General features: G+C 35.4%; 1 protein-coding gene across 10 annotated transcripts in view; it reads right to left on the reverse strand.

Annotated features, from left to right (window-relative positions):
• The window catches only part of EHBP1 (EH domain binding protein 1), a 375,689-nt gene that overhangs the window by 243,177 nt on the left and 113,677 nt on the right, over positions 1–18,835 (reverse strand). For all 10 annotated transcript variants that reach the window (XM_086701008.1, XM_086701007.1, XM_086701009.1 and 7 more), the window contains one exon: positions 17,370–17,423. In XM_086701008.1, coding sequence (XP_086557134.1) covers positions 17,370–17,423 — 54 coding nt within the window. The remainder of the gene's footprint in view (positions 1–17,369; positions 17,424–18,835) is intronic.

An 18,835-nucleotide genomic window follows, 5' to 3' on the forward strand; every position in this document is an offset into this window, starting at 1 on the left:
TTCCTAGTAATGAAAGTATCAGCTGGGCTGCCTGGGTGGCTCAGTCAGTTGAGCACCTGACTCTCGATTTCAGTTCAGTTCATGATCTCATGGGTTCGTAAGATCAAGTCCCGTGTTGGGCTCTGCAGTGACAGCACGGAGCCTGCTTGGAATTCTCTCTCTCCCTCTGTCTCTGACTCTCCCTCACTCACTTGCACACACGGGCATACTCTGTCACTCTCTCCCTCTCTCAAAATAAACAAATAAACTTTAAAAAAAAATAAAGGAATTTTTAAAACTTAAAAACAAATCTATCTTAAGGCAAAGAATATTCTTCAAGCATTGAATTATTTTAAACTAAAGTACCGTATTTATCAGAACACTGTTTTATCATATCATTAAGCATAAGATTGTTATTAAGAGACACTATTTCATCAGTGTCTAGAAGTCACAATGCTGATAACAGTCAATTATTATACCCAATTTATGGTAGAGCAGAGAGATATACTAGGTAAATATGCCTCATTAGTTTAATGATATGGAGAGATTAATGAATATGTCATAAACAAAAAAGAATCACAAAATAAAATTTTAAAGACAAGTTAGGTATTAAAATAGAAAAAAATGGGTAAGACAATACATTATTCACAGAGTTGTCAAAATCTTATTTTCTGGAGATATTAAAGGTATTAAAGTACCAAGACAGTTTTGTATTCTCAAGCTGATAACTTTCTACACTGGATCTGAATTGCACATGCAAATTTTGTTTCCCTAATCAGATACACACTTCTCTTATGTCAGCAATTCCATTTTAATAGGATATAATTCATGAAAATATTCCATTGCTTTTCTATCAGTACAAATGCACCTATATCTAATTATATAATGCAAAGTTCCATTTCTATACAAAGAAATAATTTAACTTAAAATTATTTGTAAGATTTTTTTTAAGTAATCTCTACACCCAAGTGTGGCTCGAACCCACAACCCTAAGATCAAGAGTTGCATACTCTACCAACTGAGCCAGTCAGGTGCCCCAATTTAACTTAAAATTTTAATAATTTTTGTTTTTATAATTCACTTCATCATTGTCTTTGAGCAAAGAACTACGTAGGAAGTCTCCAACATATTAACCAGTCTTTCAAGATGGTTAGTGTGGCAGAAAACTAGAATGCCAAAAATCCATTCAATTTTAGACTAAGGAAGTTTTATTTACATATTCCTGATAGAATATAGAGATAGTGAAAGTAGCAAATTGAAAAAATCTTAAATACTTTTCTACTAAAAGTCTAGAGTGGCATTAGAACCCTACTGTAAAGCAATTACCAAGTCTCTGTTCTACTATTTTTCTTCAGGGAGAAAAAAGACCTCATGCAAATTCATAACATCTTCTACACACTAGCATCTTTTAACTGCTAAATTTCTATGAATTAACATGTAAAAAATTGTTCAAATACACTGTTGGTTTTAAATATCTGTAAGGAAGTATTAAAGGTTTGTTTTGATGGCTATCTTGTTTATCAGTTTCCTCCCTCCAACTGGCAAAAAAAGAAAAAAAAAAGAACTGAAAGTAACTATGGCTCTCTTTCTCACTCATCTATAGGGAAGGTATCTGAAGGTAACTAGCAAAGAAGATACTATATAGCTCTAGCAATTTAGAAGACAGACTGCAGTTTCCCACTATAACTCAATAACTAGACAAATTATATGCCATCAAATTCATTCACTATCAAGTTTAGACTATTTTTTACTTTATAGAAACTGAAATACACAAGGCTTTGGTGTCTTCCTTAGTTCCCAGAACTCTCCTTTTAAGTCCCCTTATGATCATCTCCAAAAACATACAATCATTAGAGATACAGTAATCATTCACTAAGATGCTTTCTATTCTATTACCAGTTTTAAACAGAAATGTCTATTACAATGCAAAAATATGCTACTGCTCTACTTCCTTCAGTGTTAAGGTCATTTGATGAAATGTATATACATTAACTAAAACTAACAAATTTAAACTTTTAAATATTACTCAATAATGTTATTTGGTCTTTATGCTAGTACCCTCCATTTACTGTCTGCAAAAAGTGTACAAGATTAAAGAAAGTAAGACACAAGGGTGGCTACTACCTAACGTTACAAAGTGACAAAATAGGTTATCCACCTGAGAAGTGGTTTTCCTGCTTCTATATGTCACTCAACTATCTACCAAAAATTGTAAAACACTCAGTGTTCCTTAAAATGTTCTGGGCAGAGATTTCACTGAAAATCTGATTTTTAAAAAAGGTGGAACTTCATCTACAAAATTTTACCTATTAAAGAAAGATATTAAAAAGATCTCAATCCTCTGAAGTCCATCCACGCAAGAACCTCTAAGAATCCCAAAATTTAAGGTCTTTAAGAGCCCTTGCTTGCTTATGATAGTAAGCTGGCAGTGCTGTTACCAGTGAAGGCTATTGCCTGCATAATGAGGAAAGGATGATTTCACAAACCCGAATGGTTGGATAATATACATCCTTTCTGAAACATTGTGCTTATAAATGATCTTTGGTCAAGCATATTCAATTCCAAATCTGGTATTCAAGAGTTTCCATGACGTGATCCCTTTTTTTCTTTTTTCTTTTCTTTCTTTCTTTTTTTTTTTTTTTACATAGAGCGTGTGCGCACGTGCACGCGAGAGCACAGGGGCGAGGGGCGGGGTGGGGGGAGAGAAAATGAGAGAGACAGAGAGAGAGATATCTTAAGCAGGTTCCACGCTCAGTGTGGAGCCCAATGCAAGGCTCAATCCCATGACCGTGGGATCATGGAAACTGATCATTTGACGTTAGATGAAATCAAGAGTTGGATGCTCAACCAACTGAGCTGCCCAGGCACCCCTGACCAGATCCTTTTTAACCTAATCAGTTAACTAAGTAATTTCCTTATTCCCTCGTTTCCCTTCCAAGTTTATTATTTTCCTCTCATTTGTAAAGTTTCTGTGCCATTTATTATTAGCATGTATTGAATTCTGTTTTTCAAGTACTGTGCTAGATGCTTTTTATGCTTTTAATATCTCTAGTCCAAGGTATCATTTTGTAAAATATCTCTGTTTTATGGATGAGAAAACAGAGGTTCTGAAAGGAGAAATATGTATGAAGTCCAAATTTACAGCTAGCAAGTGTGATTCATGATTCAAATCCAGGCCTGTGTCCAAAGCCTTGCTTTCAGCATCCAATGCTGCTCCAACTTTTCCTTTTAGTTATCCTCAACAGTCAAGAAGATGCATATCTCCAAGGACTAGGACTCAGGACTAGAAGCAGCTCAATCAAAATAGGACACTTCTTTGAACTCATGTTTCATCTTCAAAATTCGTATGACTTTTCCCTATTTCTGAAATGAATCTGTGGAGATTTCATTATAAAAATACCTTGAAGTACATGTTAAAGAAGAGGATTTACAACACAGAAAGAAACTGCCACACAACTCTAAGGATAAACAGAGCCAGGTTTCGCAAACAGCTCTTAAAATGTTCTTGATAATTTCAGTACATATTAACTCATTTACCTCTAACTTCTATAGTACTTTTCAGCCATCATTACACATTTAGCATACTATACTTCATTTATTCTTGTTTCATGTGTTTATTTCTCAAGCCAGATTTTAGTATCTGAGCAGAGATGTTCCCATGTATCCTCCATAGTAATTAGTGCAGCTAGGCTCTACAACCCAGTGCCTAGGACAATAAACGTTTGATGAGTGAATTAGTGCATAAATGCATGGGTAAAATGGATGGGGCTTGAGAGTCTAAAGACTTGCATTTGAGACCAAGCTAAGAGGATTTCTGTGTGTTCTTGAGCTAGTCATTTAACCTCACCAAGTCAGAGAAATTATAATAATGTCCACTTTAGAGAGATTTCTTAGGGATTAAAAGAAGTATTCATTTGAAAACAGTTTGTATTCTTTAACAAAACTTACCAAATATTATTTATGAAGTTATAAATGATCAGTTGCTATAGTTTAATTTTATTTTAAGAGGCAGGTAAAGGAAGATCTTTAATATATCACATTTGTGTAACAAAATAATTTTAGAAACAAAAGTAAAGTGTAATAATTCTGGTAAAGTATCATCTTTTTCATTGGTCTAAGTATGAGGACATAAAATTATTTTCCTAATGAGATATATTTCATAATGTATAAAGTGCTGTTTTATACACTCACCCACTCCTATTTTCCAAATCTTTAATTTGGAAAAAAAAAAAGTGGGTGACCCCAATATTCTCAAAGCCGTCTCCTTTCTGCATCAGAATTCTGATTCAGTAGGTCCAAGTTGGGGCCCAGGTGTCTGCATTGTTAAAAAAATGGCATGGACGATTTTAGGGCAGCAAATGCTAATTTAAAACTAAAAACATCAACACTTCTTTACCACTATTACCCACCATGTGAACCATGTAATTTTGTAGGTCCACAGCAACTATATAGTCAATTCTTTAATTTCTTAATTATAATGAAACTCAACTAAGTGGTTATAAATTACTATAGCCCTAGAAGAATCAACCAATATTTTTTAAAGTAAATTCTATGCCCAACCTGGGGCTTGAACTCATGACTCTGAAACCAAGAGTCACATGCTCTACCAATTAAGTCAGCCAGGAGCCCCTAACCAATATTTTTAAAATTAAATATTCTAGAAAGTAATCTCCTAAACTATATGCAGTTCCACAAAGGAGCCATAATCTCTCTTGTCTCTGCTCAAGGTAACCCAGCCACCTGAAGCACTTTCCAAATTCCCTGCAGCTATCAGGAGTACTTAATTTTTTTTTTAAATGTTTTTATTTTTGAATGAGAGAGACAGAGACAAAGAGCAAGCGGGGTAAGGGCAGAAAGAGAGAGGGACACGTAATCTGAAGCAGGCTCCAGGTTCTGAGCTGTCAGCACAGAGCCTGACATGGGGCTCATACCCATGAAGCACGAGATCATGACCTGAGCCAAAGTCACACACTTAACTGACTGAGCCACCCAGATGCCCCAGGAGTACTTAACCTTTAATCTGAAATCTCTTATTTGGATTTTGGCTAATACAGTGCCTATGCCTATATTATACTATCTAAATTACAGCAACAGTCCCAAGGAGGCCTGAGGCAGCACTCAGTCAAACATATATTTCTGCAGCAAAATGAATAACCGTTCATACTAAGTGGAATAAATACTACAACTAGCCTCACTTCAGGTCAGGACAGGTTTGGCCACCAAATGAATTTGAACCAAATTTTTGAAAAATACATATTTTAAAAAGTCTTCAGATAGTAAAGATTTTTGGCTTTTGAGGTTACAGATAAAGAACTGTAAAAACTTTATCAGTAAAGTTTTTTACTTTATCAGTAAAAAAAAAAAACTGTAAAAAGATAAAAAAAACTTATCTTTTAGGTTTCAATTTATATATTACTTTCATTAGAAAGCTTCCTCTAACCCACCAAAACTGGGGTTGGTATGTTCTATATGTGCACTTGTAATGCCCTATACTTATTCCTATCTTAGTGGCTACCTGTTCATCTCCCCCTAAACGGTAGGGTACCTGGAGTCAGGGGCCACATCTTTTTCACTATTACATGCTCAATAACTAGCAAATATCTGCCACATAGTATCCACTTAATCAACTTAGTGAATAAATAAGCAATTTTAAGCATTAAGACTTTTTTTTTTTAATATATGAAATTTATTGTCAAATTGGTTTCCATACAACACCCAGTGCTCATACCAAAAGGTGCCCTCCTCAATACCCATCACCCACCCTCTCCTCCCTCCCACCCCCCATCAACCCTCAGTTTGTTCTCAGTTCTCAACAGTCTCTTATGCTTTGGCTCTCTCCCACTCTAACCTCTTTTTTTTTTTTTTTTTATCCTTCCCCTCCCCCATGGGTTCCTGTTAAGTTTCTCAGGATCCACATAAGAGTGAAACCATATGGTATCTGTCTTTCTCTGTATGGCTTATTTCACTTAGCATCACACTCTCCAGTTCCATCCATGTTGCTACAAAAGGCCATATTTCATTTTTTCTCATTGCCACGTAGTACTCCATTGTGTATATAAACCACAATTTCTTTATCCATTCATCAGTTGATGGACATTTAGGCTCTTTCCATAATTTGGCTATTGTTGAGAGTGCTGCTATGAACATTGGGGTACAAGTGCCCCTATGCATCAGTACTCCTGTGTCCCTTGGATAAATTCCTAGCAGTGCTATTGCTGGGTCATAGGGTAGGTCTATTTTTAATTTTCTGAGGAACCTCCACACTGCTTTCCAGAGCGGCTGCACCAATTTGCATTCCCACCAACAGTGCAAGAGGGTTCCTGTTTCTCCACATCCTCTCCAGCATCTATAGTCTCCTGATTTGTTCATTTTGGCCACTCTGACTGGCGTGAGGTGATACCTGAGTGTGGTTTTGATTTGTATTTCCCTGATGAGGAGCGACGCTGAACATCTTTTCATGTGCCTGTTGGCCATCCGGATGTCTTCTTTAGAGAAGTGTCTATTCATGTTTTCTGCCCATTTCTTCACTGGGTTATTTGCTTTTCGGGTGTGGAGTTTGGTGAGCTCTTTATAGATTTTGGATACTAGCCCTTTGTCCGGTATGTCACTTGCAAATATCTTTTCCCATTCCGTTGGTTGCCTTTTAGTTTTGTTGGTTGTTTCCTTTGCTGTGCAGAAGCTTTTTATCTTCATAAGGTCCCAGTAATTCACTTTTGCTTTTAATTCCCTTGCCTTTGGGGATGTGTCGAGTAAGAGATTGCTACGGCTGAGGTCAGAGAGGTCTTTTCCTGCTTTCTCCTCTAAGGTTTTGATGGTTTCCTGTCTCACATTCAGGTCCTTTATCCATTTTGAGTTTATTTTTGTGAATGGTGTGAGAAAGTGGTCTAGTTTCAACCTTCTGCATGTTGCTGTCCAGTTCTCCCAGCACCATTTGTTAAAGAGACTGTCTTTTTTCCATTGGATGTTCTTTCCTGCTTTGTCAAAGATGAGTTGGCCATACGTTTGTGGGTCTAGTTCTGGGGTTTCTATTCTATTCCATTGGTCTATGTGTCTGTTTTTGTGCCAATACCATGCTGTCTTGATGATGACAGCTTTGTAGTAGAGGCTAAAGTCTGGGATTGTGATGCCTCCTGCTTTGGTCTTCTTCTTCAAAATTACTTTGGCTATTCGGGGCCTTTTGTGGTTCCATATGAATTTTAGGATTGCTTGTTCTAGTTTCGAGAAGAATGCTGGTGCAATTTTGATTGGGATTGCATTGAATGTGTAGATAGCTTTGGGTAGTATTGACATTTTGATAATATTTATTCTTCCAATCCATGAGCAGGGAATGTCTTTCCATTTCTTTAAATCTTCTTCAATTACCTTCATAAGCTTTCTATAGTTTTCAGCATACAGATCTTTGGTTAGATTTATTCCTAGGTATTTTATGCTTCTTGGTGCAATTGTGAATGGGATCAGTTTCTTTATTTGTCTTTCTGTTGCTTCATTGTTAGTGTATAAGAATGCAACTGATTTCTGTACATTGATTTTGTATCCTGCAACTTTGCTGAATTCATGGATCAGTTCTAGCAGACTTCTGGTGGAGTCTATCAGATTTTCCATGTATAATATCATGTCATCTGCAAAGAGCGAAAGCTTGACTTCATCTTTGCCAATTTTGACGCCTTTGATTTCCTTTTGTTGTCTGATTGCTGATGCTAGAACTTCCAGCACTATGTTAAACAACAGCGGTGAGAGTGGGCATCCCTGTCGTGTTCCTGATCTCAGGGAAAAAGCTCTCAGTTTTTCCCCGTTGAGGATGATGTTAGCTGTGGGCTTTTCATAAATGGCTTTTATGATCTTTAAGTATGTTCCTTCTATCCCGACTTTCTCAAGGGTTTTTATTAAGAAAGGGTGCTGGATTTTGTCAAAGGCCTTTTCTGCATCGATTGACAGGATCATATGGTTCTTCTCTTTTTTTTTGTTAATGTGATGTATCACGTTGATTGATTTGCGAATGTTGAACCAGCCCTGCATCCCAGGAATGAATCCCACTTGATCATGGTGAATAATTCTTTTTATATGCTGTTGAATTCGATTTGCTAGTATCTTATTGAGAATTTTTGCATCCATATTCATCAGGGATATTGGCCTGGAGTTCTCTTTTTTTACTGGGTCTCTGTCTGGTTTAGGAGTCAAAGTAATACTGGCTTCATAGAATGAGTCTGGAAGTTTTCCTTCCCTTTCTATTTCTTGGAATAGCTTGAGAAGGATAGGTATTATCTCTGCTTTAAACGTCTGGTAGAACTCCCCTGGGAAGCCATCTGGTCCTGGACTCTTATTTGTTGGGACATTTTTGATAACTGATTCAACTTCTTCGCTGGTGATGGGTCTGTTCAAGCTTTCTATTTCCTCCTGATTGAGTTTTGGAAGAGTGTGGGTGTTCAGGAATTTGTCCATTTCTTCCAGGTTGTCCAATTTGTTGGCATATAATTTTTCATAGTATTCCCTGATAATTGTTTGTATCTCTGAGGGATTGGTTGTAATAATTCCATTTTCATTCATGATTTTATCTATTTGGGTCATCTCCCTTTTCTTTTTGAGAAGCCTGGCTAGAGGTTTGTCAATTTTGTTTATTTTTTCAAAAAACCAACTCTTGGTTTCATTGATCTGCTCTACAGTTTTTTTAGATTCTGTATTGTTTATTTCTGCTCTGATCTTTATTATTTCTCTTCTTCTGCTGGGTTTAGGCTGCCTTTGCTGTTCTGCTTCTAGTTCCTTTAGGTGTGCCGTTAGATTTTGTATTTGGGATTTTTCTTGTTTCTTGAGATAGGCCTGGATTGCAATGTATTTTCCTCTCAGGACTGCCTTCGCTGCGTCCCAAAGCGTTTGGATTGTTGTATTTTCATTTTCGTTTGTTTCCATATATTTTTTAATTTCTTCTCTAATTGCCTGGTTGACCCACTCATTCGTTAGTAGGGTGTTCTTTAACCTCCACGCTTTTGGAGGTTTTCCAGACTTTTTTCTGTGGTTGATTTCAAGCTTCATAGCACTGTGGTCTGAAAGTATGCATGGTATGATTTCAATTCTTGTAAACTTATGAAGGGCTGTTTTGTGACCCAGTATATGATCTATCTTGGAGAATGTTCCATGTGCACTCGAGAAGAAAGTATATTCTGTTGCTTTGGGATGCAGAGTTCTAAATATATCTGTCAAGTCCATCTGATCCAATGTCTCATTCAGGGCCCTTGTTTCTTTATTGACCGTGTGTCTAGATGATCTATCCATTTCTGTAAGTGGGGTGTTAAAGTCCCCTGCAATTACCACATTCTTATCCATAAGGTTGCTTATGTTTATGAGTAATTGTTTTATATATTTGGGCGCTCCGGTATTCGGCGCGTAGACATTTATAATTGTTAGCTCTTCCTGATGGATAGACCCTGTCACTATTATATAATGTCCTTCTTCATCTCTTGTTACAGCCTTTAATTTAAAGTCTAGTTTGTCTGATATAAGTATGGCTACTCCAGCTTTCTTTTGGCTTCCAGTAGCATGATAAATAGTTCTCCATCCCCTCATTCTCAATCTAAAGGTGTCCTCAGGTCTAAAATGAGTCTCTTGTAGACAACAAATAGATGGGTCTTGTTTTTTATCCATTCTGATACCCTATTTCTTTTGGTTGGCGCATTTAATCCATTTACATTCAGTGTTATTATAGAAAGATATGGGTTTAGAGTCATTGTGATGTCTGTATGTTTTATGCTTGTAGTGATGTCTCTGGTACTTTGTCTCACAGGGTCCCCCTTAGGATCTCTTGGAGGGCTGGTTTAGTGGTGACAAATTCCTTCAGTTTTTGTTTGTTTGGGAAGACCTTTATCTCTCCTTCTATTCTAAATGACAGACTTGCTGGATAAAGGATTCTTAGCTGCATATTTTTTCTGTCTAGCACACTGAAAATCTCGTGCCAATTCTTTCTGGCCTGCCAAGTTTCAAAAGAGAGATCAGTCACGAGTCTTATAGGTCTCCCTTTATATGTGAGGGCACGTTTACCCCTTGCTGCTTTCAGAATTTTCTCTTTATCCTTGTATTTTGCCAGTTTCACTATGATATGTCGTGCAGAAGATCGATTCAAGTTACGTCTGAAGGGAGTTCTCTGTGCCTCTTGGATTTCAATGCCTTTTTCCTTCCCCAGTTCAGGGAAGTTCTCAGCTATTATTTCTTCAAGTACCCCTTCAGCACCTTTCCCTCTCTCTTCCTCCTCTGGGATACCAATTATGCGTAGATTATTTCTTTTTAGTGTATCACTTAGTTCTCTAATTTTCCCCTCATACTCCTGGATTTTTTAATCTCTCTTTTTCTCATAAGCATTAAGACTTTAATCTAGTAAAATTTTATATTATTGCTCTACTTACTTCATCTGTAAAGTATGATTAACATCAATAAAGATGAATTTCCACATAATACATTATGATAATAATCAGGAAATCAAACCAAAAAGACTACCCAATAGCATATGCACCGTGACAGTATAAAAACAGTACTTTGTGGCTGGAAAATAAAACTTTTCCTTAAGTTTGTTAGCTAGAACATTTCACAAAGTAAACTACAATATGAAATAAATTATGTAACATGCAGTAGTTTATTTACATTTTTAACACAGGACTTCTTGCATTACACATAGATAAATACAGTACAGTTGACTTTAGATTTTAATCCATTTGTGGTCCCTTCTGTGTCAAGAATTTTAGAATGTAGAATCTGAAGATGGAAACTTGGTTTCTTCTAATTAATATGCTCTAATAAAATTGACAAATAACTGATAAAAAATTAAAGACATTAGGCAAGATGAAAATGGAAAACTAAGGAAATATTTAAGCAAATAGAGTTACACAAGAATCTTATGATTTTGAGGATTCTGACAGGCTCAAAGCATGCATAATCATTCTTGAGCATACTTTTTTTTTTAAACTTTTTTTAAGTTTATTTATTTTGAGAGAGAGAAGAAGAGAGTTCACCAGCAAGGGAGGGGCAGAGAGAAAGGGGGAAAGAGAGAATCCCAAGCAGGTTCCAAGCTGTCAGTGCAGACCCAGAGGAGGGGCTCGAATCCACAAACCATGAAATCATGACCTGAGCTGAAATCAAGAGTCAGTCATTATACCACAGAGCCACTCAGGCGCCCCAGGCATATTTACCTTTTAAATGAAACCAACATTTTCCCACAATTTTCTTTGAGGCCAATGGGTCACTTGGGAATAAAAGATATAGATTTTCCTCCAGAAGCACAATCTGAAAGATTTCTGAACTAGAATGGCACATTAAATATGTAGTATTAAAAAAAAATAGGAAAAAAAGGAATATATATGGACTTTCTCTGAAATTGGACCAAAATGAGAGTGAGCTAGCTGACAAAACTTCATTTAACTACTAGCTATATCTAGAATACCCTATCTTATTCACATAGCCAGTCAGCTACTATTCACATAATCATATATGACAACAAGGTGACATTAGAGAAACCCAGGAAAACCTGTGTACACTATGAGTTTCCTATCCCAAATTCAGGAGGTTAATTCTAAGAGGTTGGGGGGTCCAGGGGGGAAGGAAGCTCTGTTGCTTCTAATATAAGTTAAATTTTTTTCTATGTGGAAACAGAAAAAAATAGTATCACTTTTCAAGTACAAAATCATTTTGAACCATAGGCCTACCAGATCAGAAAGCTCATCTAAAAGAAAGTTTACAAAAAAGAATTTTATTTTCCATTTGTAGATAGATCACCTTTTCTGGCATGCCAGTATCTTTCAGCAAGTTTCTAAACCAATGATATTCAAAAGCGGCCATCATCATTAACAGAAGGAACGATACAATATCTGAGACGTACTTCAAATTATCTGGTAAAAATAAAAAATAGAAAAGTGGATGGACCAATGAAATAAATTTGGCAAAATACTGACAATTACTGAGGCTGAGAGATGGGTACATAAAGATGCATCATATTATTCCTACTACTATTGTATATGTTTGAAATAATTTTAAAAATTTAAGTTGAGATTTTTTAAATTGGATGTATATAATTAGTATACAATACTAACAAATACAGATATATGGGCATTACTGACTAACCACTCTCTAGTTATTGGGTTAACAGAAGAACAAAAAATGGAGTTGTTCCTAGTGTAAGTTTGAACGTCTTCCCCACCTACCTAGTGTCACTTCCATGTAGAAGGAAGGTCAACAGGGACTGATCAGGTTCAAGAAAGTTAACTGGGTCACATTTCTGTGGGGTAGAATATTAATAGGCAGGCTATAACTAGGACTATACTAGAGCAAACGTCCTACCCTAAAAAAGCTAGGCCATCTCTAATTGGTACTTAAGATTATAAATTGTTGTATTGGTTACATGTGGGAGGAGATGTTTCTAATTTTTGTGACATGTGGGTTGTGGTATTCTTATATGTACTATTCACCCTTTGGGACTTTGGAAAAGTAGTATTTATGAGTTTCTTGGGGCTAAGAAGATAATCCCAGTTTGGAGTTACTGAAGAAGCTATACCAGTTTAAATGGAAGAAACTGCAAGCTATAGTTCCTGTAAAAACTAGCCAGTCTTGACCCAACCATTGGAATGAGATCCTTTGGCTGAGATGACACAGAAGAAAATGATTAGAGGAAATAAGAGGCATTTATATATTATTTTTCCTCTGAAAGAAAAAGCAGAGGTAATTTATCAGACTACAATTCTGTGAGATCAAGAGACTGAGTAGATTTCAGAGGAGGATTCAAACTTAAATTTAATAAGGTCAGAAACTCTGTGATTTTAAATTGTTTACCTTGTATTGTTTGAGCTATTATATCATCTCTATTCGTGGTATAATCTTGTCAGTTGAGTTTGGTTGTACAACCAATCTTCTTCAATATAATCCAATAAAAGAAACAAAGCAAAGGAGATCTATAGTACTGTCTTAGAATTAACATAATTAATATCGCATCTAATCCATTTAAATGGCTTCTGGAGGTAATATCACATAAATGGCAATAAAAAGGGCAACGAGATGGCCAAACTGCCCATCTCATTGGTCACAGGTAAAAACAGTGGGAAAGACTGAATAGCTGGCCTCAAGAAAACACATTACAATACTCTCTTCATCCCTAAGGAGGACACAACATCTCAAGTGAATCATCACATGCCTATTGCTAAATTTACTGGGTTAGTGGTAAAAATAAATAAATAAATAAACAAACGTCTATTGATCATTAGTGGGTACTTCATGTTTTGTTTTGGGTGGTTTGTTTTTTTGTTTTTTATTTTGGGGTAAAAAAGGCAAAAAAGTTCTTCCTCTCAATTATGTCATCAAGAACAGAAACTACTCTAAACTCACCATTGTCTCTCTTGCCCTCACCTGATCCTACTTTTTTTCTGCTTGGAGTGCCTTTTTGTTGCATAACTCCTTTTTTTTAAATTTTTTAAACTACACTGGGCAGACACTTCCTCCAGGAACTCTTCCCTGCTGCTGCCCTCCTTTATAGTCTCCCAAAGAACCATTTTTCTTGCATTTCGTTCTTTAATTATATGACACCCTTAATAGTTTATAAATTTCAGAAGGACAGGATACTTCACACCATCAAATATAAGTCTCCACTCATTTTTAAATGATGTACCATCATTTTATACAGCACTAAGAAAGAAAAAAACACAACTAATTATAATTGCAGGACATCAAAAACTTAAGATGATCTAATTTCAGAGAAGTTAAATGTGGGGGAATAACATGCATGTCAGAATCAAGGAAATTCTACATGTCTTTTTTTTTAATATTTTTTTTAATGTTTATTTATTTTTGAGAGAGAGAGCACACACACAAGCAGAGGAGGGGCAGAGAATTCAAAGCCGGTTCAGCACTGACGGCAGAGAGCCCAATGCAGGGGACCTGAGCCAGAGTGGGACACTTGGCCAACTGAGTCACCCAGGCACCCCTGAAATTCTACATGTCTTAATTGACTTTGTAGCTTCAATATTAACAAAATTCTGGGCATACAGAAAATGCACATCAAATGTTTGCAAAATGATGACTGAATGAATGAATTCAACCTAGCTTGATGTTTTTTATCAATATGCATTTTTGGATTCATTCAAAAATCAAAAGATTCTTTTTAAAGAATAAAAATTTTTAAGTTTCAAAACAAGACTTATAGGTATAATTCACAAATATACTGGTTCTGATTTTAGGTGGATACCTTAAAGTACCAGGAAGGAAAAAACAATTGTTTTCTAAATATAACTATTATGGCTTCACATTAAAATAAAAGCCACAATGTCAAGTGCCCGGGTGAACAAACATTATTATATTATGGTAGATGAAAAAAAGAAACATGTTGCTTTGTGATATCCATTCTTGATGATCTGCACTAATAATATGGAAATGGACTGTGAATAATCCAAAATAAAGGATAATTTAAAACTCGTTTATATTTGTTTTTGAAATATTTTCATATACTCGTATTGTGATTAGATAAACACAAACACAGACTGTCTGGCCCAGGGGTAGATATTAATAAATCACCAACACTTGTTTAATTTCAGAAAACAAACTGGTTCTTAATCTTGGATTACATTTATAAGGGGAGGATGTCCTAAATCAAAAGCTGAAACCTTTCAAAAGATACAAGTATGTTTAAGTTTAATCCAAGTGAGATATTTTCAAGTTGTGTTCTCATTTCTTAAGATAAGTCTAGAACCACTGAGAAGCATAAGTGGTATAAAGGAACAGAAAGACTAAAATCCTGCAACTATAAGTTTGGAAATCTAGCTTCCTTTCTTTCACATTTTTCCATGTCCTCTAGAAAGAAAATTATAAAAATAACTATCCCTTACTGAACTAGATGCTTTCTATACATTATTTCTAATTTTCAGTAACCTATAGAGTAGATATTAATGCCATCACTTTATACCTACATACATTGAGACTGTAAAAGATTAAATAACTTGTACAAGGTCACAAAGCTAGCAGCAGTAAAATCACCTCTAAAGTTTTGACCTATGTGTAAGTAGCTTTCTGATCTAAAGAAGAAATGTCAGAAAAAAACTGGGAAATCTTTTCTGTGACCAGAAACAAAAGAACCAGCAAAATGAAGACAGCATTACCTTAATTTACACAAAGAAGCAAGAAAGTTGCTTTGGGAAAAAAATATTCAGAATTCTGAGGACTGATAAATTCCGGAATTCTATTTTGTAATGTCTAGCGGTAGTCAATAACTTTTAGATGGAATATGTACAATAATTAAAAACTACCTTTACTAATATAATACATATGTACCTCACAGGTTTATCACTATGAAAGGCTGATTAAAACTTCTCTATGACTCTACAATTTCAGTATTTCTTTCTGTTTTTATCACTAAGGGAGGTAGTTATTGCATAGGTCATAGAGAATGACAAGACCAGATAAAATTCTAACATCATAACTGTATAACTTAAGCAAGTTACTTAGCTTTCCTAAGTCTCATTTGCTTTATTCATAAAAATAATGTTATTAATATCTGACTCACAGGGTTATTGTATGAGTAAATGAGATAATGTGTACAAAACATTCTATACAGTATCCAGTATACAGTAAGTGCCCAATAAATGTTATGGTAATATATTTTGGATAATTCTCTGTTTTATTGAGATATATTAAACAAAAACTAAACTTTTTATTGGCTGTGGGGTTATAAAACAAAGTGGAAGGCGATCCATTAATATCCCATTCAAAGAGCATGCCTTTTCAGTGTTAGAACGTTTTACCAACAGACTTTCAAACAAAACCCCAGATTTTACAAGAGAAAAAGAGAGACTTCAGTCCTTTGAAATTGTAAAGGGGAAGCACACTTAAAATGTGGGGCAGAATACACTGTAACATGTTAGTTACTGCTACAGGAATACAAATGTTTCTCCAGACAAGAGTCAATTTCATCATTTACCACTGAGGGGAGCTGTAACCTAGGAAAAGGTTTATACAGAGTCCCAAGGCTATTTTTAAACTTTCTCACACCTTACAGTATTCAGTTAATAAACTCTGTTTATGCCTGCTATAAAAATAGGCTTATGCACCTTTCAATGGGCTACTTTAAAGTAAATTCTTCAGGAATTTAGAACTGGTATGGCTCTATCTTAAGAGTAATTAAGATTTTCTAAACAAACATTGTTTTTACCATCAATTACGACTCAAATTTAATTGGCTAACTCTTTAACACATCAAGTTAATAAAGCGATTACAGATCTATAATTGAGTCATGAGTGCTGAAAACTAAAAGACCATCCATGAGGGAGAAGCTCTTATATGAGAATGAAAGTTAGCTTTTAAAGCTGTAACCAATTTCAAGAAGTCTCAGTTTGTTTGAATTTAAAACCTTCAATGACTACTCCAAGCACAATGTTCAAATCTATCCTACAGAAAAGACAGAATTGTTAACATGTATGAACATTTAACACAATTACACTGACGTGATATCCAGCCATCAGAACTCTCCCTACCATGTTTGGACCTGATCTTCCCAAGCTTCCCAGCTCCCCTGGGCTAAAAATGGCCCAGCCAGTATAGTATTCCTTTCATCACTGAGATATACAATGAAGTCAGGCGATACACTGACTCTGGAAGGAGTCAAAGCATGCTATAAATCTGCTATAAATATATTTTAGAACTTTAATGGTGATCATGATGATAACAATGGTAACAGCTAATATTCACTGAAATCATTTAATCTTCACAAGAACCCTATAAATTTGTGGCTGAAAAGTTAAGAAACTTACCACAATCACACAGCTTATAAGTAGAAGAGCCAAGTTAGGGCTTAAAATTAGGTCTGACTCCAGAGCCCACATTCTTAATTCACTCTATTTTCATTGCCTACCTTCCCTAATCCCCATTTGAAAATATTTACTGAACACCTATTATATACCCGCTAGTCATGCGGGATTCCACAGTCTGTATATTAACTGAAGATGATTATTAAAGCACCAGTCTAAAATCTCTCAACCTAAAGCGCTAAAGCATGTACTTTATTTTTAAAGATGTCAAAGGGCATTTATGATTTTGTTCAACAAATGTTTAAAAAAGCATTTGCTATGTGAGAAGCACCATGCTAGATGCTGAACAGATAAAAAGATGAGTAAGACCTGGTCTTTCCTTTAAGCCCCAAACTAATACAAAGTATACTTATAATTCAGTAGAGTATTTTTACTTTTATAATTGTAACAAAAGACCTTCTTAAAAATAATTCTGCTACTGGCAATCATTTCATTAAAGAAATTCTAAAATCTACAAATTGCTATTAATTTTAATAAAGTAACATTTCTTCTACCACCAAAATGCTAGTGTACTTTAACAATGTATACAGTCAACAACGTGAAAGGTCGTGAAATCTGCCATTAGCTTACATTTTCTATGACAAATGTCCACTCTTTATCTTCAAATTCCTCTGCATGAGGATCCTGTAACAAAAGCAAAATATAAAGTTGGAATAGATTTCTTTAAACCATTCAATCCAACCAAGAACATACAAATGGCTGTGCTTTTACCTTTTACCAACTGTTAAAAAGGGAGAAGCAGAATAGCCTACTCTTAGAAACTTCCATAATTTCTCTACCTCTAAATCATTATTTTATATTGAAAATTTCTCTATTTTACTTATGTTGATGCATGTAATTATCTTCCATCATTGCACCACTGAAAAAAGAAAACTGATCAGAGAGAGTGATAATTTAATGAACTATTAAGAAGCACTTTACTAAGATATAAAATGCTTGGGGTGCCTGGGTGGTTCAGTCCGTTAAGCATGGGACTCTTGATTTCAGCTCAGGTCATGATCTCAAGAGTTAGTGGGACAGAGCCCCATTCTGATGGGGCGGAGCCTGTTTGGGATTCTCTCTCCCTCTCTCCTTCTCCCTGCATGCCCACGTTCTCTTTCTCCCAAAATAAACAAACTTAAAAAAAAAAAAGATATAAAATGCTCATATAAAAGTCCTCATCCTGTTTTTATACTCATATTTTAAACTAAAAGTATCATTTGAGACAAGGTTTTCTTCTGAAGAGGTTATGTAAACATCTGGAATTTCAAAGCACAACAAGAGACTTTATAGTCTACACAAAATGGCAAATTGGCATGGCTATTGATACCTTCATTCCTCCTCCCCTCCCATCAACCCTGAAAATGCCTCAGAAACCTGAGAAAGGATAATGAAGCCTCCAACCAAATGCAACTTAAAAAAAAAAAAAAAAAAAAGCGCACTTTTGCAAGTATTTACTCGACAAATACTTAATGGTTACTTATTATATAAGAAATTGTAGATGTGAAAATGGACTCAAACACTGTTGTCCTTGCCTCTAAAGACAAACACAACTAATCTAAATAAATATGGTAAAAGAAATACATGGTTTCACCACAGGTTAGAAAACAACACATCAGTTATACATATATACAATGGAGTATTACTCAGCAATCAAAAAGAATGATACCTTGCCATTCACAACAACGTGGATAGAACTCGAGGGTATTATGCTAAGCGAAATTAGTCAGGAGAGAAAGACAAGTATCATATGACTTCACTCATATAAGGGCTTTGAGATACAAAGCAGATGAACATAAGGGAAGGGAAGCAAAAATAATATAAGAACAGGGAGGAGGACAAAACATAAGAGACTCTTAAATATGGAGGACAACTGAGGGTTACTGGAGGGGTTATGGGAGGGGGGATGGGCTAAATGGGTAAGGGGCATTAAGGAATCTGCTCCTGAAATCATTGTTGCACTATTTGCTAAATAACTTGGATGTAAATTAAAAAAGAAAAAAAGAAAGAAAAAATAAATAAAAAGAAAATAACACATCACTTACAGGAATACATAG

This window comes from Puma concolor, chromosome A3 (assembly GCF_028749965.1).
Source record: "Puma concolor isolate L17-30 chromosome A3, mPumCon1.1.hap2, whole genome shotgun sequence".
NCBI lineage: Eukaryota > Metazoa > Chordata > Mammalia > Carnivora > Felidae > Puma > Puma concolor.